This window comes from Pseudorca crassidens, chromosome 8 (assembly GCF_039906515.1).
Source record: "Pseudorca crassidens isolate mPseCra1 chromosome 8, mPseCra1.hap1, whole genome shotgun sequence".
Classification (NCBI taxonomy): Eukaryota; Metazoa; Chordata; class Mammalia; order Artiodactyla; family Delphinidae; genus Pseudorca; species Pseudorca crassidens.
Genome location: NC_090303.1, coordinates 17,705,252 through 17,728,205, shown reverse-complemented (window position 1 = coordinate 17,728,205; position 22,954 = coordinate 17,705,252). Strand labels below are relative to the sequence as shown.

Genomic DNA, 22,954 nt, shown 5'->3' with positions numbered 1-22,954 from the left:
GCCACTCGGTGGTGCGCTGGGGCTGGCTCGGATTGGATCCTGAGAGCCAACTGTTAATCTCTCAGGAATTCTGTGAGCCAGCTGACATCACATGTAGGTATCTTAAAACTGACCATGGGGGCTTCCCTGGTGGCGCAGTGGTTGAGAGTCCGCCTGCCGATGCAGGGGACATGGGTTCGTGCCCCGGTCCAGGAAGATCCCACATGCAGCGGAGCGGCTGGGCCCGTGAGCCATGGCCGCTAGGCCTGCGTGTCCGGAGCCTGTGCTCCGCAACGGGAGAGGCCACAGCAGTGAGAGGCCCACGTACCGCAAAAAAAAAACTGACCATGGTAAGGGTATTTACACCATGAAATTTAGCATACACTACAAAATCAGGGCTTCTTCTATTTTCCCAGGACGCTAATTTATGTACACACCCATGGAATAGAGCCACAGAGGCCAGTAAGGTGTTATGTTAACAGCCTAAGTGACAGGATGAAGACTAAGATAGTAGCAGTAAGACTGTCAAGGAAGTGACAAATTTGACAAATATTCAGACACCATAATGTATAGGACTTACAGACAAGCTGAAAGATGGGTGATTAGGTAAACCAAGAATTAAAGGATGATTCCCAAGTTTCTTGATTAACTGACATAGGGAATTCAGTTTTGCATAAAGCAGTCCACCAGAAATCTTTGTATAAAGATGAACATGAATGTACCCCTGCCTCCAAGGAACTGATAACCTACGTGGGAACAAGCACACATCTAACCTACGTGGGAACAAGCACACATCTAACTTACCACATACAATTAATGGTAACAGAGACTACCAGAGGAAAAGGTTAGAGGAGAGGGGTTAAAAAAAAAAATTCATTTCACTTTTTCATGTGCAGAACCTATACTATTTGTTCATATGTAGATTTTTATATGTAGAATTAGTAGTGCTTGTTCACTGTCAAGAGAGAAATGTCCAGTAGAGAGTGGTTCTATAGCTCAGAAGAGGAGTACGGGCCATATGTGTATATTTGTATACATATTAATTTTCAAACTATGAAAAAAAGACCAGATGATTTAGGAAGACATTTTAGAATGCACAAAAAAGGAAAACGGGAACGACAGAGCTCAGAAGCAGGAAAACACCAAAATATGGGGGTAGATAGAAGAAATGAAAGCAATCACAGAAATTAAGTGTTCAGAGAGAAAAAAAAACAGGAGAGAACAGCAAAAAACCAAAAGGGACAGCTTAAAGAAAGTCAGTAGTGTCAAAGGTCTTATAAAGATCAAACGCAATGAAGGCTGAATACTGGCCATTGGATTTGGCATCTGAAGACAGACTGTCCTTCGTGCTTCTCTTTTAGCTTTCTCATGCCTATAGGAGGCACATCAGAAACACCTCACAAAATTTCAAACTATGCATCTGCTGACCAATCCTATCCTCTATCACTGGCAGACCCCTGACACAGTGGATCACTGTTACTGATGGAAATGTTTAATTCCTTAGGAATGTTGTGGGAGGGAAGAGTGGAGTGAACCACTGAATTAGGGGCGAAATGAAGACGACAAGCATCTAAAGAAAGCTGAAAAAGAACACTTAGAGAATTAGGAAATTAAAAAAAAAATGGAACAAGCCACATGAGGCAAGTATTTCAATAAAACATTCGAACCCTTTCATAAGTTCAAGTAAGAAAGACCGAAACAGTGTCCATTTGATTTATCCACAAGAAAGTCACTGGAGACCTTGGCAAAGCGATTTCAATGGCATAGAATGAGGGTAACTGGGTCCTTGAGGAGACAGGAAGAAAATCCAGAGCACCAAGGGGAGGGACTGTCCTTAGGAGGGAATGGAGACTTCACTTCTTTTATAATTGAAAATACAACAGAAAAGAAGGAAGAAAGAATGACTGCAGGTTCAGGCTTAGTTTATACGTTTAACCGCAAGAAATGGAAGAAGCGCATATCTAATAGATTTTTTTTTTTTTTAGGGAACTTGAAAACCATTTGTCGAGCTTGAAGGGAGTGGTTCGAAAAGAGTAGATTTAAATAATTATTGTGGAAGATGGGAAAGAGAACTAAATAGGAAAATACAGAAAGCAGAATTGAGGACTGTTTACCCTCCAAAAACTGATTACAATTACTGGAATGCACCCAACTGAAATAAATACCCATGCGCGGCATGTACTGTTTCCTTCACTTCACCTGGGAACGTCCTATTTACACCTCAAAACCAACTCCATCTAGAAAGCCTTTCCTGACACTCCCTTAAACCACTCCCAGTTATCATCCTCTTTTGTATTCATGTTTTACTTCGTATACAATTCTACTGCTACCCTTACAACACTATATTACGGTGCCTACCTTTCTAACTCTACAGGGCTATTTCTCCTACCAAAATGGTGAGCTACTTGAAGGTGGGAATTGCGTATATATCAGGAGCTCAAAACTTGGTTAACCTGAATTTAAATTAAGGTACAAAGATGCATTAGCCAGAGATCCTAACCTAGAGAACATGATCTAGTTCAGAAAACATCATTAGTAACTTTTGACAAAAGTATGTAAATTATAATCAGAAGGCAAGGAATTAAGGGCAATAATAAAACATACAACACAGAAAACAAACAGTACTTTAGAACTTTATTTCATTCGTTTAGAACCTATTTGGGTCTACATATGTGTGCATATGCTTCTTTACTGTGATGTTCAATTTTTAAAAACCACTTACTCTGCACCTACTGTAGGCAAGTTACTGTTATTAACTCTGCAGAATATAAAAAGGGGTTTTACAATGAAGTAGAAAAGATTAAGTACACTAATTATTTTAATACAAGGTTGAACGTGATGGAGATTAGGGAAGAAAATTAAGAACAGGTGAGAAGGATCTTAGATATTTGAACTTTATTCTGAAAGAAAAGAAGTTTGGGGCATGTTAACTTCATTAATACAATTTTATGTGCTTCTCAAATATACTATGTCTAACTTATCCTCTTATTTCTAGAAACTTCTATCCAAAACTATCAATAAACTTGATTGCTATATTCAATACGTATAGTTAATCCCAGCCTGAACGAATGCTCCCAACCCTCCCCCACGTATGGCTGTGGATAAACGACTTGTAAAAAAAAAAACAAGCGAGCTTGTAAGTGGGGCCACCTGTGCAGTCCAAAAATTTATTAACAGGGTATTAACAGGGGGATGTTTCCAACTCTACCTAAAAATGAGACCCCCTTCATCAAGCGCTTGTAATCTGCTCTAGGTCTTACACTTCTCATGGAATCAAACGCTTCACCTTTTCGTCAAGAACTGCGGTAGCAGTGGGTCACCGAGGGCGGGAACTCGGGACATCAGCGAAACCCCAGGAGCGTGGAGGGAAGAGTTGAAATGAGGAGCCTCCAGAAATCAGGTGTCCCCAGGACACCCGGAAAGGAAGGGGACAGCAACTCCTGGAGAAACAAGTTGGCTAGGCCAGCACCCAGACGCCAGGGGGCCGGGCGGAGGGGAGTGGTCACGCCGAGACAGGAAAACTTTCCGCAAAGCGAAGGGTTGAGTCCACCACTTGGGCCCAGGTGCGGAGCAGGACAATCCCCCAACCCCATGGCCCGGCCAGACCCCGACTCCTTACCGTCCTGCAGGAGCTCCCGGACAGTCGCTGCAGCCGCTCCGGAGCCCAGAGCCGGACGGCCAGGCAGAGCGAAGCCGCCGTCGCCACCTTCCATGTTGGCAGGTGCCGGGGAGATGGCGTCAGCAGCGACGCGCCCCGCCCAGGTCATGACGCAGAATCCCGGCGCCGCCAGCTCCGCCCACCCGGCTGTCTTGGAGATTCCGATCTGCTGCAGCTGGTGTGCCGACCCTGGCTGGGAACGGCGCGGGGCCCACAGTAGGTGGGTGCCGAGGGCCCAGCGCACCAGGGAAGCTGAGATCGTGGGGCCGGCGCTTTCTCCCGTCTCCCGCCGCATTCCTGGGGCTGGCGGCGTTCCCTGGGCGGAAGAACAGGTGAGCGCCGGAACGTGGCGGCAGCGCTCACCTCTAAAGCAAGTATTTAACCTGAGAATGGGACCTCTCGATGGAAGCACTAGAAGAGAACGGAGGTTTCCGGTAGCTTCGTGTGCACGCCACAAGCACAGCTGGCGGGCGTTAATAGCTACCCACCTGTATCTATCACAACCCTTGCTTCGCGTTCTTGGGATAAAGGCAGGCGGGAAAAGCTTGGGGAGGAAAGTTGCCAGGGATGAAAGTGGGGAGAATTAGGGAGAGCCGAGAGTCGGTTAAGTAGGAAGACTGAACCAGGAATAGATAAGTGGGACTCAGTCTCTGCTACCCTCCCATGAGACAGTGACCTTAGGCTTTTTCTACCGCCTAGTTTCAGTCCTGAGCGACGCCAGACTTTTCCTTGTCACAAATTGATGGATTTTCCATCTCTCAACTAACAGTATTGGAGCTGTAAAATCATCAGGTTAGTTCCCGTTATATCTTCTCCGCTGTTAACATCGGCAGTATTCACCTGTATTTCTCTCACGATAAATACTAGTAAGTTAACAGGTCAACCACACGTGTGCGAGAAGGTTAAGCATTTCTAACGTAAAAAAGAAACGTTAACTTTTCCTTCGTGTACAGTAAGTATGTATGCAGGGAACCTATTTTTCCCAGTGCCAGAGCTAAAGTTTTTCTTGATTCAGCTAACGGATTTTCGAGAATGTGATAGTAGTACTTAGCTGTGCCAAATGCCGTTCGAACATATTAGATGCCCGTAGCAACTCAAGCAAGTATGTCTCACTACACTGCATTATGCTTTCTCTCTGTCACAGAGGTTTTCCCCTAATATACTTTGATTTCAGTCACGGTGTGAATAGGATTGAATGTTCTGAATGGAGGTCTCACAAATCGCCAAGGGCAGTGTGCTGAGATTCACATTAGGTTTCATTATCTATAATACACAAAATTTGACTTCAATAATTTTTGAATATTAATGATGAATAAGTATTATCTTTGAATTATGGATTGTTTTTCCTTCCCTGGCTTTTACATTGAAAATTTTTAGAAAAGTTACATAATATTCATTCATTCAATGAAGAGTTTGAGTCTCTACTATATGTACCAGCATGAGTGTACAAACATTAGACTCAATCCCTGTCTTATCCCAGAGGAGCGAATAGGTAGGTAGAAACCCATTTAAACAAACAGTATTACCAGGTGCCTTGGAGGACGTGGATTTGTTTATTCCCAAGCTTGGCTGCCCATTAAAATCACCTGGAGAGCTTTAACAATCACTGATGCTTGCTTGCATCCTACGCCCTGAGATTCACATGTAATTGCTCTGGGGTATGGTTTGGGCATCCTGCTTCCTAAAATCTCACCAGATCATTCTAATGTACAACCAAGATTAAGAACTACTGATTTTTTCATTCAGCAAATATGTATTAAGGGAGGCCTTCTTCGTGCCATGTACTGGGACTACAAGAATGAATTAAGTACCACCTGTTGCACATGGATAAATACCTCTGGAGAGGTAGAAATTCAGTTACACAAGGTCAGGGAACAAGTGCACTGGTTACAACAAATTCCCCTTGATACTCTATGGTCTTTTGATCTATTTAGCTGGCTACCATCATACAAACTGGACTTGTCATATTGCTTTTAACTCTGCCTTGCATAATTACTGTTTTTGCATAATTACTTTTAAGCTCTGTACTTGTTGCCTGTTAAACGTTTGTAGAAACAGCTTACTCAATAGGGTGACTCTAGCTCAGTGCTTCAAGATGACCTCCAGTGCTTACAACCTAGATGGAATGTAGACTTTAGATGGGAAATTCCTGAGTGTTCTTCTTCATGCTCCTCCTTGTTACTCAAATGTGGCTTCAGTGGTTTCCAATCGCTATGCACTTTCCCTCTGACGTGGGACATGACAACCAGGAAACGCCCTTCCTGGTACCAAGGGACAAAAACCACTAAATATGGACAACCTGACTCTTGATCAGCAATGCTTTTGAGGAAAGATCTTGATCAAAAGAGGGAAATGTGAAAATAAAGAAAACTTCATTTAAAGTGGAGTCATGAAGCCCTGAAGGGAAAGCTGTCATGTATGCACCACTTGTGGCTGCCTGCATAACCAGCAGGAAGAAGAACAATAAAAATTATTTAACAACAACAACAAAAGAATGAATAAGGGCTTCCCTGGTGGCGCAGTGGTTGAGAGTCCGCTTGCCGATGCAGGGCACACGGGTTCGTGCCCCGGTCCGGGAAGATCCCACATGCCGCAAAGCGGCTGGGCCCGTGAGCCAGGGCCGCTGGGCCTGCGCGTCCGGAGCCTGTGCTCCGCAACGGGAGAGGCCGCAACAGTGAGGCCCGCGTACCGCAAAAAAAAAAAAGAATGAATAAGAGTGAAATTATTCTTGCTAAAGTCACAATGACCTAGTTGCCATTGGACACGTTTTAGTCTTTACTTAACTCTTCTGTGATGTTTAATATGTTTATCCCCTCCCTCCTTCGTAATACTATTCCCTCTCTTTTGAATATCACGTTTCAGATTTATTCCTCCCAGCTCCAGAGTTCATCTCTCTGTCTCCTTTACATTCTTTTTTTCCCCCCTTTTACTTAAATGTTGGTGCTTCTAAGGATTTCTACAAGATATGGCATCCATAAGTACTTTGTCCATGTTTTTAGTTTCAACATATTACCTAAAGGTTAAAGACTTATCTCTAGCTTTTTCTTTAGTACCATATCTATATAACCAGTTATGAGGCATCACCACCTGGAAATCCCCTGAGCACCTCAACTTCAGTGTGCCCAAGCGTGGACTCGTTTCCCTCCCAAAGCCTGTTCCTCCTTCTGGTTCTCTGTCTCATTGATTGGAATGGCCATCCGCCCAATCTCTAAAGCCAGAAGTGTACACATCATCCTAGAATTCTTTTTTAATTACACAACACGTGCTGTCATCAGGTGATTTCCACCTCCTAAATGTCTTGCTAGTTTATTTTTATTTCTAAATAGCTCCTAAATGTGTTCCCTTTCCTCTATCCTCATTCCTGGAGTCCCAGGTCAGATACTCATTACACACGGCTTGGTCTACTACAGTGGGCTCCTTACTGATATTTTACCAACAGCCCTAATCCCTCCATCGAAATCTTTCTGAATCAGAAATCTGACCATGTCATTTCTCTGCTAAAATTTTTCCATTACAACTAGTATACAAGGAGAGACAAACAACTTACACAAAAATATATGCCCATGGAAGTATGTCATTTGCACAAGTTAACATGTTGAGTGCATATGTAAAAATCACCCACAGAGGAGGAAAAATGGCTGAGAACCAAGGCCCTACAGTTTAAAATCTAAAATATCTTAACCTGGTGTATAGGCCCTCTCATGCCCTTTCTAGTCTAGTTACAACTCAAGCAATCCTGAACTGTTGTTAATGGTTCACTGAAAACATCAAGCATTTTCATGCTGCTGTGGCTTTTTACATGTTCTCTGTAACTGGACACTTCCCCATCTCCCATGTAGTGTCAGCTCAAGATTTCCTTCATCCATTTTTTTTTTTTTTTTTGCGGTACGCGGGCCTCTCACTGTTGTGGCCTCTCCCGTTGCGGAGCACAGGCTCCGGACGCGCAGGCTCAGCGGCCATGGCTCACGGGCCCAGCCGCTCCGCAGCATGTGGGATCTTCCCGGACCGGGGCACGAACCTGTGTCCCCTGCATTGGCAGGCAAACTCTCAACCACTGCGCAACCAGGGAAGCCCCCTTCATCCATTATTGACTTCCCTCACTTCTCTAGACAGTTATTTCTACAGTGCTTAAATTGTGTTTGAGTGTATTAGCATTATTGTGTAAGTTTGTCTAATACATTTTCAAGGACACAGAAAATATATTTTCATCTGTGTTCCCAACATGTAGCAGAAACTTGATATTTGTTGAATGAATAAAAATAAGATCAACTGGGATTCCAAGAAGATTGTCAGAGTCATCAGGATGGGGGATTATGAGTACAGAGACTCTGTGAGCCAGTGAAAATGGGCTCAAGGTTTAATTAAAGGTACCACTTAGTTGACACACCTGCAGGAGATGGAGAGTGAAGGACAAGCCCCAAGTTTCTGACTTGAGTGCGTAGGGATGGATTGTGATGGCATAACCAGGATCTGGAATGCAAGGGAGATGAGACAGGTTTGATTCATGAAAAGGCGACTACCTTTCTTTTGCTTTATACTTTACCTATGTAGGTGGCTTACATCTTTCTAATCATGAACTTTTGTTTAAAAAAATAAGCTATTAACTCTCTAAATATTAAGTTAAACAGTAACAGTGATAAAGTGATGAACAGTGATCAGTAGAACTAGCTTATCTTATTCCACCTGTACATTCTACCTAAGGAAATTGAAATTATTGGTTTATATTTAGGTTATAACAGTACTTTCAGGATTAGCCAAACAAGAAATTGCATGTGGAGCAATTAGACCTTTCTGAAGTTGGCCCATATATATTTTTAAGTTGGTAAGGCCAAAATTGGAATATGGAAAGCAGCCAACACTATGAAATGATAGGATTTTAAGTACAGTATAGCAACTATAAAACACAGGAATCGCCTAATTTAATCACTTCTCCCTCTTTGGGTATAATAGTGATTTACTATGCAATTATGTGATTACAATTGAGATTTTCATGAAACGATGTTCATGAAACATTTAAATGCTTAAAAATAATAATTAAATGTTTGTTTGCCTTCTGATTCAAATAAAAAGAATACGATTTGAGAATAAGAGTAAACATATTCTTATATATGGGGAGATCAGCTCGTTGTTTTGTGACCACCTAGATGGGTGGGATAGGGAGGATGGGAGAGAGGGGATATGGGGATATATGTATACATATAGCTGATTCACTTTGTTATACAGCAGAAACTAACACACCATTGTAAAGCAATTATACTCCAATAAAGATGTTAGATAAATAAATAAATAAACCAGTACATCTTTTGAAATGCTGACTACTTAAAGTTGTTCTGTTACTGCCATTTAACTTTCCTGGATAAAACAAGGTATTTCAAAGTGCCAGACATACACATTACTATATATGAAATTATTCAAATCAAATTTGTTGGTTAATCAATGCCAAACAAAGTAAAATCTAAAAAAGTAACATGGAAAATCGTAATATGTATTCTAGGAAGGTATCTTGTGGTTTTCCACATCCTGATCATTTATAAATTTGAGCAGAAAATGTTACAGTAGTGGGTTAAGTATAGAATTCAAAACTGTTAGTGTTTGACTTGAACGAGGGTAATTTGTACAGAATATAAATGTCATAATTGCACAGTGTGCTGAAAACTATCTGTGATTTATAAATAGAGGCAGAATTCAGTAGTATCCTATTCGATACTGTGAAAAGAAGCTAAGAAGATTCCTAAGCCCACAAAACCTGATGAAAAATACGTGTTCTTGGCAATTGAAATTGTAAGAATGATGGGATTCATCAAGTGAAAGTGAGTGCCTTTTCTCTACGCAAACTGGTTATCTTTTTCAGATTTGAAACAAATCTGTATTCATGAAGAGTGACTGCATGCAAACCACAACATGTCAAGAAAGAAAAAATGATCCAATAGAAATGCTTCATTCTGGGCAGCTGGTAAAAGTCTGCGCCCCAATGGTGCGATATTCAAAGTAAGTATTGTTAAATGGTTAATGAGCTTAGGTGTGATTTCCTTTTTATGCTCTGACTTCTTAAAAGTAAGACCACCCCACCACATGGGATCTTCAAACGCCTAGCTTTGGGACCAGGGTCCGGGCTTGAGTCCTCATGCTGCCAACTGCCTGGTATGTGTATGATCTAAGTGGTCAGACAGTATTTGTCTCTTTGAGACTGGCTTATTTCACTGAGCATAATATCCTCAAGGTTCACCCATGTTGTACCATGTATCAGAATTTCCTTTTTTTTTTTTTCTTTTTGCGGTACGCGGGCCCCTCACCATTGTGACCCCTCCCGCCGCGGAGCACAGGCTCCGGACGCGCAGGCTCAGCGGCCACAGCCCACGGGGCCCAGCCGCTCCGCGGCATGCGGGACCTTCCCGGACCGGGGCACGAACCCACGTAGCCCGCATCGGCAGGCGGACTCTTAACTACTGCGCCACCAGGGAAGACCCAGAATTTCCTTCCTTTTTAAGGCTGAATAATATTCCATTGTATGTATATACTACATTTTGTTTATCCATTCATCCCAGCTTGAGTTGCTTCCATCTTTTGACTCTTGGGAATAATGCTTCTGTGAACATGGATATATAAATATCTTTTTGAAACCTTGCTTTCATTCTTTGTGGTATATGCCCAGAGGTGGAATTGCTAGATCATATGACAAATCTATTTTTAATTTTTGAGGAATTGCCCTGCTATTTTCCATAGCAGCTACACCATTTTATATTCCTACCAGCAGTGCCCAAGAGTTTAGTCTCTCAGCATTCTCATCAACACTTGTTGTCTTCCAGGGTTTTTTTGTTGTTGTTTTAATAGCCATCCTAATGGATATGACTTACTATGATTTTTATTTGTATTTTTCTAGTGATGTTGAGCATCTTTTCATGTGCTCATTGGCTATTTGTATATCTTCTTTGGCACAATGTCTCTTCTAGCCCTTTGCCCATTTTTGAATCAGATTGTTTGTTTTTTTTGTTGTTACTGTTGTGTTTACTCTGGAGTTTTGAGAATTCTCTATACTAGATACTACTCTTGTCAGATATGTGGCTTGCATATATGTTCTCCCAGCATGTTGCTTGTCTTTTCATCCTCTTAACAGGGTCTTTGGCAGACCAAAAGTTTTTATTTAATGATGAAGTCCATTTTATCAGTTTTTCCTTTTGCAAATTGTGCTTTTGTTGTCAAGTATAAGAAATTTTTATGTAACTCTAGATATTAAAGATTTTGTCCTATGTTTTTTCTAAAAGTCTTTTAGTTTATGGTTTACATTAAAGTTCATAATTTTTAATTAATTTCTGTCTAAGTGTGAGACTTAGGCTGAGGTTTGTTTGTTTGTTTGTTTGGTTTTGCCTGTGGATGTCTAATTACTCCAGTACTATTTGTTGAAAAGGCTGTCTTTCCACTATTGAATTACTTTCGCATCTTCATCAAAACTCAGTTGAGCATGTTTGTATGGTTCTTTTTCTGCATTCTCTGTTCTAATCCCTTGATCTATGTGTCTGTCCCTCTACCAATACCACAGTCTTGATTACTGTAGCTATATAATGTCCTCAAATTAAGTAAACTTAATAAATCCCACTTTTCTTTTTCAAAATTGTTTTAGCTATTCTAGTTCCTTTGCCTTTCCAAATAACTTTTTAGGATGATCTTTTCTATACCTACAAAAAATCCTGCTGGATTTTCCATAAGAATTGTATGAAAATGCATATCAATTTGGGGAGAACTGAATTCCCTACTGCGTTGAGTCTCCTCATGAACACGGTATGTCTCTCCATTTATTTAGATCTTCTTTGATTTCTTTCATCAGTGTCGTATAGTTTTCAACGTACATTTTCTGAACATATTTTGTAAGGCTTACACTCCAGTTATTGTACTTTTAATTTCAGCGTCCATGTGTTCATTGCTGGTGTATAGAAGTAAAATTGCTTTTTGTGTGGTGACCTTACATTATGTGAACTTGCTATGTTTACTTATTGGTTCTAGGACGTCCCTCTTACAAATTCCTTAGGATTATCTAAGTAGACAATCATGTCATCTGCAAATAGAGATAGTTTTACTTCCTCCTTTCCATCAGATGCCTTTTGTTTCTTTTTCATGCCTTATTGCACTGACTAGAAGTTTCAGCACTGTACTGAATAAGAGTGATGAGAGCAGACATCTTTCCCTTGTTCTTGATCTGGGGGGAAAGTATTCTTTCACCTATAATTGGGTTGGCCAAAAAGTTCATTTGCGTTTTTCCATAAGATCTTACGGAAAATATATATAAAGATCCTAATATAATATTAAGTGTAGAATTTTTTGTGGATGTCCTTTATCAGGTTGAGAAAGTTCCCTCTATTCCTGTTTTCCTGAGAGGCTTTTTTTTTAAATCATGAATGCTGTTTTGTCCAGTGCTTTTTCTGCATCAATTGATACAATCATGTGTTTTTTTTTTTCTTTAGTCTGTTAATGTGATGGATTACAGTGATTGATTCTGAATATTGAAACTTCTGTTTTAACTAGCTTTTTCTGACACCACCACAGCAGGGGAAGGACGAGAAAGCACCACCTCATTACTCTCAGGTGGAGGTAGAAGCCTAGGTTTTCCACTTGGTCTCCTTTGACACCCCGGGGGCACGAGGCTCCTCATTACTGCTGAGCAGGGGTGAGAGTTCCAGCTCCCCATGCAGGGGGTGGCCTGGTAACTGCTGGGCAATGATGAAAGTCCTGGCTCTTCACTAAGCATTCTCTAACACTACTCCCAGAGAAAGGGAGAAGGGCACCTCACTGCTGCAGGGTTGGTGTGGAATTCCAGGCTCCCCAGATGGTCTCCGCTGATACCCTCCTTGTTACTGGCCAGCAGGGATTAAAGTCCCAGCTCCCTACCTGGCCTTCTCTAACACCACCGTGGAGGGGTGTTGGAGAACTTTGTGACAGCTTTGGAACGGTACAAGTGTAAGCTCCCCACTCGACTTTCGCTTGTGGAGGTGAGGGCCACAGTTTTTTCGCTGGTGTTGGGCTGGAGTAGAGCCATTATTATTTTAAAGCTTGCTAGGCTGCCCCTTTCTTGGTGCTTTGGCTAGAGAGCAGGCTTTTGCTGGGGCTGTTTTTGTCTGCACCCATTGCTATTTCCAGGTTGCCAGCTTCTTCAGCTTCAAATCTGGGATATTTGAGGCAACGAGAAAACCCAGGGAACTCACCATTGTCGTTCCTTAGGTCCTGCCCGAGGTCACTAGCCTGCCTGCTCTCTTCTCGCCGCCTTTCAGAGTTTCCATACGTTTGTTTTGTATATGATATCCAGAGCTCTTAGTTATACTAAGCAGGAGTGATAGGGAAGAGTACATCTACTGCACTTTCCCATAGGCAGAACTTTTCTCTAATAAATATTAAATATTTAATAATTAACTAAACTAAACTCTGATTATGGTGCTTTCTAAATGCCTAATTAAAGTTTTATATGCTCTCAGGTTGGCTTTTAGAACACTGGTAAGAAAATACAGTTGCGATCTGTGCTATACGCCAATGATAGTTGCTGCTGATTTTATCAGATCTATAAAAGCCAGAGACAGTGAATTTACCACAAACCAAGGTATGTGAAAGCTAGAGTTTGCTGCCTTTGTAAAACTTTAAAAACAAAACAACAAAACTCAACACTCTTGTCTAATCAGAGACAACACAATTCGGAGATTTTATTTTTAAATCTTTCAGTTTCTTATGGTTTTTATAAATTTTAAAAAATATGCTTTTATTCAGTACCTTGTAAACTATGGATAATATATCAAAGTTTTAGTCAGCCCCATTCTCTCACCTAGACTATTGGGTTAGATTCCTATCTCACTGCCTCCAGTCTTATCCCATTTCAAACTACCCTCCAGACAGCCCCAAGTGACCTCTCTAAAATGTAAATTTGATCACTTCTTCCTGCTCACAATCTTCCTTAGACTTCTCATCACCTAAAAGAGTGGTTCTCAAAGTGTGATTTCCCAGACCAGTTAACATCAGCATTATCTGAAAACTTGTTAGAAATGGAAGTTCCAGACTCCACCGCAGGCTTACTGAATCTGAAACTCTGGGTATGTGTCGGGCAATCTGTGTTTTAAAAAGCCCTCCAGGTGATTCTGAGCTTGTTAATGATTGAGAGCCACTGACCTAAGGAGTAAAATTCCAGCACGTGTGGACAATATAGAACGTTCTTCATGATCTGGCCTCTGAATACGTGTTCTGCAGCTTTATCTTCCATTAGTTTCTCTCCATGGCCCACCAACTTTATTCTTCAAAATACTAAGTTATTGGGGCTTCCCTGGTGGCGCAGTGGTTGAGAGTCTGCCTGCTTATGCAGGGGACACGGGTACGTGCCCCGGTCAGGGAAGATCCCACATGCCGTGGAGCGGCTGGGCCTGTGAGCCATGGCTGCTGAGCCTGCGCGTCTGGAGCCTGTGCTCCACAACAGGAGAGGCCACAACAGTGAGAGGCCCACATACCGCAAAAAAAAAAAAAAAAATATATATATATATATATATATATACACACTAAGTTATTTTAAGTCCTTGAACATGCCCTAATCTCTCACACTTCTCTACCTAGAATGTCCTTCTTAGTCAGGCCTATCCCCGCATCCCTATCCCCCTGGGAAAGGAGAGTTCATGCTTCTTAATGCTCTAAAACTGTGACCAAGGAACTTGCCTAATCACCCTCCATTCATGTCCTGTCTCGCAAGCCCCGGCTTTTTGTTGTACTTAATCCTACTGTACTGTAATTTCCTCCTCACATGCCTGTCTCTCCCACTAGACTGTGGGCTTCTTAAGGGTTGGAATTCTTTCTTGTTGGTTTGTATCCTCAGCTTCTAGCACAGCATTGAAAATATATTTGACCAATAAATGGTTGTTAGATTGAAATTTTATAACTCTCTTGAGTTACAAAGGAGAAAGCACCCTACCTACGTCCTCAGGAAAAAGCAAATTCTCCTATCCCTTAGATAATCCTGTAAATCAGTGGATTGCCATAGAAATTCTGAGTCAGTAGAACTAGAGCGATACCCAGAAATCTGCATTTTGGTAAACACCCAGTGAATCTGATACAGGTAGTCCTCAAAAAAAACTTTAGAAAAATTAAAATACATCTATTCAGAATTTATAACACCCAAAGATGAGAAAAATGTGTCCTTTAAAACCTAGGAAAGCTCTGATACATTTGGCTGTGTTAAAATTTAGACTTTTATATATAAAAAAAGAGCACAGATATTCTCAAAGACAAATGAAAAACTGGGGAAAATATTTATAATATTTTTGATGTTTATGATAGCAGAGCTAATTTCTTTGTTTTATTTTTTTTAATTTAAATAATATGAAAAAAGGAGCAACTAAAAGAAAAATTGTACATAGAGAACTACGCAAAGAATATGGAGAGAGAGGCTACAAATAAAAAAATATGCTGTTGGGTATACAGTGTAGGATAAGTTGTAAGGAAATCAGAACTGTCATCCACACTGGTGTATATCTATATTGGTAAACTCTTGAAAGAAGATTTTATAATGTCTTTCAAAATGTTAGATGCCCGCCCAGCAGTTATACATACTCCTAGGAATTTACTTCATGAATATACTCACAAAAGCATGTATATGGAGTATCTTCATTGCAGCATTGTTTGCAAGAGCCGCAAATGAAAAATAATCTATGGTCCACCCATCACAGTGGAATACGCCACTAAAAAGAGGAAAATAGGTCTGAATACAGGTCCCAGATACATCCGGGGGAAAACACAATATGGATAGCAACGTACATAGAATGTTCACATTTGCTTAAATTTCATAGGTATTCATAAAATTGTTCTAGAATGCAGTAAGCTAATTCCCACCTTTGGGAAAGGGGTCTGTTTGGCAAGAGTGTTGTACTTTTCATTTTATCAAATTTTTTCCTATTTGAATTTGTACCAAATCTAAATTGCATGTAATTTAAAATATTTTAAATTATTTTAATGCTATCTTGTTTGAACAGATGCTTCTTAGCCTAAAAATTGTTACTTTATCCTGTACAGACATTAGAATTTGGTATCTCGTGTGCATGTGTGTGTGTTTCTGTGAATTTTAATGTTGAGCTATTTGTTTTATCAGGTGATTGCCCATTGATTGTTCAGTTTGCTGCTAATGATGCAAGAATTTTGTCTGATGCTGCTCGTATAGTCTGTCCTTATGCGAATGGAATAGACATTAACTGTGGTTGTCCTCAGAGGTAAAGCTCAAAGAAGTTGGAAGAATTTTCAAAAAGCTTAGGAAAAACTATGTGAACATGGTAAACTATCATTCTGGTATTCCAAAAATTAAAAAATAAGGAAAATAGAGATAAAGAACTTGAGCTCTAAATAAGAAGCAAGAAAAAATAAGGAAATATTATTTAGAAACATACATGCAAAGATATTTTCTGATGGCTACAACAATATATAGACCCTTGACAAGTTTTTGTCTCACCTCATCACTAGAATTATTTTTATGTGTGGATCTGCCTTGAACCTCATCCATAAGTAATTATGTGAGACTGATGTTTATGGCAATCCCTAAAATGTATTTTTACTGCTCTGTCAGACATACTTGCTCTAAACACTATGATTCTATGATTTGGGAGATCACTTGTTTTCTCTTACTTAATTTCAATTATAAGAAAACCTTCTTATAATTACCTTTTCTTCCTATACCATAGTTATTTGGTTGAGTCTGAGTAACTGGGTGTTGATAGGATGTACTTATTTTGACGATAACATCCCTACCTTCCTGGCACTATACTAGATTATCTGTCAATAATTCAAAATGTGTTCAAAGAATAAAATCAAGGTTTTATGTATAGCATAATCCAAATCAGATTAGATATATTTGAATACTCATTAGGAGAGTTCAGTAAGCTGTTTAGTGGTATTGGAATGCTGTAAGCCAAAAATATCTTTCCTCTTAAGATTAAAAAAACCTCTTGTTATGTACAATGAACATCAAATTTGGAATTAAAAAAATCTGAAGTAATTGCATGTACAAATACTTAAATCTGTTTCGGTTGAATGAACTTTAATTTTCTCACTTGCCAGTGAAAACCATTTCCCCTAAGTATTTCTTGATCTGGGAACATGTTTTCCTAATCTCAATACACTTAGAAGTGTTGGATCTATGAATTTTAAAAATCTGGTTCCATTCCAGGTTGCTAGGTAGAGAAATAATAAAGGCACTTACTGTGCTTTTAGAATTGTATCTTCTCTTCCAACTGATAACAATTTATTTGTTGTTGTATTTACTTTATGAAGGTGGGCATTGGCAGAAGGTTATGGAGCTTGCCTAATAAACAATCCAGAGCTTGTTCGAGACATGGTGAAACAAGTAAGAAATCAAGTGGAAAATCCCAGATTTTCAGTATCTATTAAAATAAGGTAAAGATAATATTTTAATCTACTGACAAGATAGTCCATTACTCAGGAAATAAAAGAATATTCCTTTTGTCTGAAGGTGTGGAGATGTCTACTCTTAGTAAGTAGGCATCTAGTATATGAAAATGTTAAAACAAAACATTTAGTAAATGAATAGATACCACAATTTTTATTTATAATCCAAAACAATTTCTTCTTCGCATTTTTAAAGAAAAATTAAAATATCCTTTTATTATTAAAAACTCTCTCCCAAGAGAAACAACTTTTTCCATGTACTATTTAATTAACTAATGCTAAGAGACATTCCTGATACCAAGAGTAGAAAATAGGAATGATATTTGCACTAAAATTTCACAGTGAAAAGAAAATAAACTAAAAATTAGTCTTTTGGTGAGAGGTTAAAAACAAATCTCAAGATAAATTATTATAATTCTCCCACTTGCGGATTGGAGCATGCACAGCAAATATTAAGATAGCACCTTTCAGTGCATCTGTGACAGTACTTTGATGAATCTTTCAGTTATCAAAGCCAAAAGAGAGGAGCACTGGGTAAAAGTTATTTGTCATCCTATTGTTATCGATAGTGAAATAGCTAAATTCAGGGTCTTGAACGGGAACTGATTCCTGAACAAAACCTCACTGATAGGGGCACGTGGTGATAACATGATATAGCATAGCTAAACTAAATAATGTAACAGATGAAATATTTTTCTATTTAGTTTATTGATGTTAGCATTAAGATTTGTGTGCTGTGAAAAGATAGATATGATTTTGAAATTATAGGATCCATGATGACCTTACAAGAACTGTAGATCTTTGTCGAAAGGCTGAAGCGACAGGGGTTTCCTGGATTACAGTCCATGGAAGAACTGTTGAAGAAAGGCATCAGCCAGTTCACTATGAGGCCATTAAAATAATTAAGGAAAATATGTCTATACCTGTAATTGCTAATGGAGACATCAGAAGCTTAAAAGAAGCAGAAAATGTGTGGCATATTACTGGGACAGATGGTAAGAAATAATTACTTCAGGTTTTTTGTTTTTTAATTAGCAGAAAAATTAAAAAGTGGGGGTGGGAGAATAATGTTAATTATTTCCTGTTTTACCATATTTTCCTGTTTTACCAATTTAAGCCAAGCAATTTACTAAAATGATGTTAATCCATCTACTTAGAAACAACAGATTATTTTAATTGGAGTAAATTAGTTCAGTTAATTCTCTGCCACCATCTCATCCAGTTAGTGACCACTAGAGCCTATAGAATTCGTGAATCCAAGAGTGGTCATAGGAGCCAAAGAAACCACAGACTGCTATGCAGTTTCATTATCCCCTTCAACTTTGGCATACCAAGCCCTGTGATACCTATTGCTGGATGAGAGAATGCAGATAAACTTCAGGCAAACCCAATTTATAACAATCCAGATTTACTCTTAAGAAAATCCGGAAAACTAATTTTTTAATGTAGAAGTCTTTAAAATATAAGAAAAAAAGTCTTGTGAGTTCATTTACACTTAATTGGTTATAAAAAATACCAAAATGAATCCTTTAATAAGAATTAGTCTAATACAAGGGCATTGTGAAACCTTGTAATAATACTTTATTTTTGAATATTCTCAGTTTGTTTCATTGAGTTTGACCCCATAACCATGAGTTCTTAATGTGTGGACAAACGTGATGTGCTTTAATTTATAGGTGTGATGGTTGCAAGAGGACTCTTAGCCAACCCGGCCATATTTGCTGGATATGAGGAAACCCCACTGAAATGCATCTGGGACTGGGTTGACATTGCTCTTGAACTTGGAACTCCTTATATGTGTTTCCATCAACATTTAATGTACATGATGGAAAAGATAACTTCGAGGCAGGAAAAAAGAATATTTAATGCTTTGTCAAGCACATCAGCAGTCTTAGATTACCTTACAGACCATTATGGGATTGACTGGACTCCCTAAATTATTTTCTATCTTCAGTGAAACCACCCAGGGTCACATCTTGGTTTTCACTTTGAATCAGTGGCTCTCAAACATTAGTATAAAAACAATGCCCTGACAGAATTTTTAAAACTCATTCTTAGACCATATCCTCAGAGATTCTGATTCAGTAAATCTCTAGGGTGGACCCAAAATTTAGTTTTAAAGAAGACCCCAGGTGGTTCAAACAGACAAACATTGCTCTGAATCCTATTATGGATTTAAAACTGTAAGAATTTTTTTCTTAAAGGAATCATGTTTTTAACATTTTTAAATAAATAAAACTTTTTATTTTGATACTAAAAGTATGACTCATGGTATCTGTAAGTTAACATTAGGTATGTTTTAAATGAAAATAAGAGAAAAGTGTGAACAAATTCCAACATCTGTATAAAATGAAAAGGAACAAGAAATTCTGTATAGAATTGCATTCAGGGCTTAAATTAAAAGTTCAAATTGGAAAATCAAACTGCTACTTCCTAATTCATGAATTACACACCTCAAGGTATTTCTTTAAATTGTATGTAATAGAAGTTAATTAGATGTGATGTTTTCTATAATTTAAAACTAAGATTCCATGAAATTCTTTAAATGATATTAAATTTGTTACATTTCGAGCCTTCTAAATCTTTAGAAGATTGAGAGCTTGGTAAATATACCTGTACGTAAAATGATGTTAATTTCTGTCCCCCACATCTTAAATATAAAAAAATTTGGTAGCTAATCTGGAGATGATTACACAGTCAGCCCTCGGTGCTAGACCACTTTGTATATGGGACTTGAGCATCCACAAATTTTGGTACCCACAATAGTCCTAGAACCAGTGCCCCACAGATTCCAAGGGACAGCTGTGTATTTGAAATATTATTTCCTGGAGAACAGTAACCAGGTTTTATTTTTAATTTAAAAACCTAATTTTCATACCCTGTTAATAGTAATGTTATTTTTATGCTTCCCAGCAGTTGATGATAATTTTAACTTTAAAGTTCCATGGTTGAGGGAATTCCCTAGCGGTCCAGTGCTTAGGACTCCTTGCTTTCACTGCCAAGGGCGCAGGTTCAATTCCTGGTGGGGGAACTAGGACCCCTGGAAGCTGCGTGGCACAGCCAAAAAAACTAAAAAAAATTTTTAAAATAAAGTTCCATGGTTTGGGGATGTCACTAACAGAATTTTGTTGGTGGTTAATGTGCCACTGCAAGAATTATCTCAGGGACTTCCCTGGTGGCACAGTGGTTAAGAATCTGCCCGCCAATGCCGGGAATATGGGTTCGAGCCCTGGTCCAGGAAGATCCCACATGCCGCGGAGCAACTAAGCCCACGTACCACAACTACTGAGCCTGTGCTCTAGAGCCCGCGTGCCGCAGCTACTGAGCCCACACGCCGCAACTACTGAAGCCCGCTGGCCTAGAGCCCGTGCTGTGCAACAAGAGAAGCCACTGCAACGAGAAGCAAGTGCACTACACGAAGAGTAGCCCCCGCTCGCTGCAACTAGAGAAGGCCCGCAAGACCCAACACAGCCCCCCCAAAAAAAAAAATTTATCTCAGGTTAAGATAAAACAGTTCTGTAATTAAGATATTGGTCTATATTACCAACATAAAAACTGTTATAAGGAGACAATTATCTAAAACTGCTTAATTCAACAGTTTGGGAATATTAAATAAATCCTTTTTAACATAAGCACTATGTTGCCATATTTTTTTTTAAGGCACATTCTGTGCTTTCATTTTTCAATTAACGGATCTTTAAAGATAACTGGCTTTTTCATTAAATATGAGTATATATTAGCAAATAGGGAGCTATAGCCAAAACTTAGTGATTTTTACGTTTGTAAATTAACTCTGTTACACCAGTGTTCTGAGGACAGCAGCATTATTAAAGTAAGGTGCACAGCCGTTCAAGGAACCAGTGTAGAAAGGCAAGGAGTTCTAAACGCCTTTGATTTTTTTTTTAAGTTGCTTATGGTTAATTTATGTTGTCTTTTTTTCTTTTCTGTGTAATCAAGTATACTTGTGGTAAGAGAAAGCACTGATTTAAATGTGTTTTTATATTCAGTAACCACCTCTTGTTTTCACCATTTGTTTAATCTTCCCAAAATAATCATCTCCAGGAGAATACTTTTATGTGCATTCCTGATACATTGTTAATATTGGTGGGAAAATCTTTAAAATTTTGAGTGTTTTCACGCAATTTGAAAACCTGGAAAAAAGTAATTGAAAGAATATACCCATACCCACGTTGTTCTTTCCAGTCAGTCCCCAAACATCACCCGAAAGTGTACTGCCTCTTCCCAGCGCATGGACGAGAGTAGAAAACGTCACACGAAGTGTATGTTGGACGCTACCTATCCTCCTACATTCTCCGAACAAAATGCGGCACAACCAACTTGTTCTGGACAACGAAACTGTGCCTACGGTAAAATACAAACCAGGAAAGGAGTGTTTCAACCACGTTCACTGAGTGTGCAGCACCCTATCTAACCCTCCCGCCCCGGCGCCACTCCTCGCCGCGGACTCCAGCAAGCCCTTTCAGAACGTCGGTTAAGCTCACCCCTCCCACGCAAGCCACACTTCATTAGAAATGTTAAGTCCGCTCCCCAGAAGAAGTTGCACTTGGGAACCCAAGCAGCGGATCTGACCCTCTAATCCACCACCAATTAGAAAACAATTATTGCTAATCATCTTGTTCGCACGCCTGCCACGTCGCCTGGGACCGGCCCCCGAGACCGGAATTGGGAGATGGAGCCTGCGGGGCTGCGGGTGGGGGCGGGGCGCGCTCCCCTCCGCCCGCCGCGGCGTGTGACGTCCCACGCGTCGGCGGCCGCGGAGCAGCGCGGGGAGCCAGGCGGCCTCAGGTGGGGTAAGGCCGGGCGGGACGTCTGGGGGCCTCGGGCCCCGAGGCGGCGTGGAGCGCGGGGTCGCACCGCACTCGCCGCGGTGGGACCGCGGGGTGGGGTCTGCCCCGCGGCGCGTTCGCTGGGCGGGAGGTCCCCCGGGCGCGGACGTTAGCAGAGGCTGGCGTTAGGCTACTGACGCCGCGAAGCTGGACGGAAAGCACTTCCGCGGTGCCGCTCAGGCCTCCTGGCCAGTTCTGCAAGGCTCGCTGGGGAGGTGCAGACGCCGGCCTCCGGGCCCACCCTCGACCCGCTCCCTCCCCTCGCCCAACTCCCCGCCCCGGGTCTCTGCCGGGCGCCTCCAGTTGAGGGGAAAGTCTGATTCCATAAACCTTCTGGCCGGAAACCTCGCGCGCTGGGGGCCTTTCCTTAAACTGAATTTTCTTGGAAAGGCGGTAGGGTGAAATAAATGTTTCTCTATTTAGGTGTGAAGAAAAAAAATGACACTTCAATGGGCGGCAGTTGCAACTTTTCTTTATGCTGAAATAGGACTCATTTTAATCTTCTGTCTACCTTTTATTCCTCCTCAGAGGTAGGAAACCTCCCAAGCGTTACAATAATAAATATATGATGAGCTATTTAGACGGTTTAGTGTGTTAACGGAAAAAGTTTTCTTAAGATTAAAAAGGTTTCAGTGCTGTTTATATAAAAGGCACTGTTCAGAAATAAACTCAAAAACCAATTAGGTAATATATGATGACCATATTAAAATATCACATTACATAAAACGTTTTATTATATGTACAAATAACTTTTCCACCTCTCTTCTATAGGAAGGGCCTCGTCTTTTCTGTTCTTTTGATTGCAGATGTAATAAAGCAATGGTCATACTTTTGTCACCTGTCTTGTCGTTAGCTTTTACCTTCGTTTTATTGCCCTGAATTACAGCAGTGAACTTAAATAAAAGTAAATGCATAAGTGCTGTTTACAGCACAGCATGATGCAGAAATGTTTCGGTGAGGCAGTGGAATGACCATTTGGAAACTTAAGCCAATAAATGATTCTTAGTTTTGGCCTTACATAATTCATTAGTGTTCGTTTAGTGGCAATTTTACCACTTTA

The 22,954-nt window shown here is 40.1% G+C and overlaps 3 protein-coding genes across 13 annotated transcripts in view; 2 read left to right on the top strand and 1 right to left on the bottom strand.

Annotated features, from left to right (window-relative positions):
- Positions 1–3,738, bottom strand: part of COG5 (component of oligomeric golgi complex 5) — a 283,180-nt gene extending 279,442 nt beyond the window's left edge. The window contains exon 1 of the mRNA XM_067745932.1: positions 3,599–3,738. Within this exon, the coding sequence (XP_067602033.1) occupies positions 3,599–3,692 (94 nt within the window). The 5' untranslated portion in view covers positions 3,693–3,738. The remainder of the gene's footprint in view (positions 1–3,598) is intronic.
- A 27-nt stretch (positions 3,739–3,765) lies between these two features.
- On the top strand, positions 3,766–19,306 carry DUS4L (dihydrouridine synthase 4 like). Of its 9 annotated transcripts, none has more exons than XM_067745942.1 (8): positions 3,766–3,969; positions 5,384–5,503; positions 9,489–9,625; positions 13,099–13,220; positions 15,741–15,858; positions 16,913–17,035; positions 17,816–18,042; positions 18,724–19,306. In XM_067745942.1, the coding sequence occupies exons 3-8, from the start codon at positions 9,510–9,512 to the stop codon at positions 18,981–18,983; spliced, it is 966 nt and encodes a 321-aa protein (XP_067602043.1). In that variant the 5' UTR covers positions 3,766–3,969; positions 5,384–5,503; positions 9,489–9,509; the 3' UTR covers positions 18,984–19,306. The 9 variants fall into 9 exon arrangements, with proteins under 9 accessions (XP_067602043.1, XP_067602042.1, XP_067602041.1 ...); XM_067745941.1 differs by lacking the exon at positions 5,384–5,503 and adding an exon at positions 4,337–4,429; XM_067745940.1 differs by lacking the exon at positions 5,384–5,503.
- Positions 19,307–21,722: 2,416 nt separating this feature from the next.
- BCAP29 (B cell receptor associated protein 29) overlaps positions 21,723–22,954 on the top strand; it is a 40,519-nt gene continuing 39,287 nt past the window's right edge. Inside the window, exons 1-2 of one of the 3 annotated variants that reach the window (XM_067745951.1) lie at positions 21,790–21,853; positions 22,318–22,424. In XM_067745951.1, coding sequence (XP_067602052.1) covers positions 22,333–22,424 — 92 coding nt within the window. In that variant the 5' untranslated portion in view covers positions 21,790–21,853; positions 22,318–22,332. Of the gene's footprint in view, positions 21,859–22,317; positions 22,425–22,954 lie in introns of all 3 variants that reach the window. The other 2 variants (XM_067745952.1, XM_067745950.1) reach the window with 2 other exon arrangements.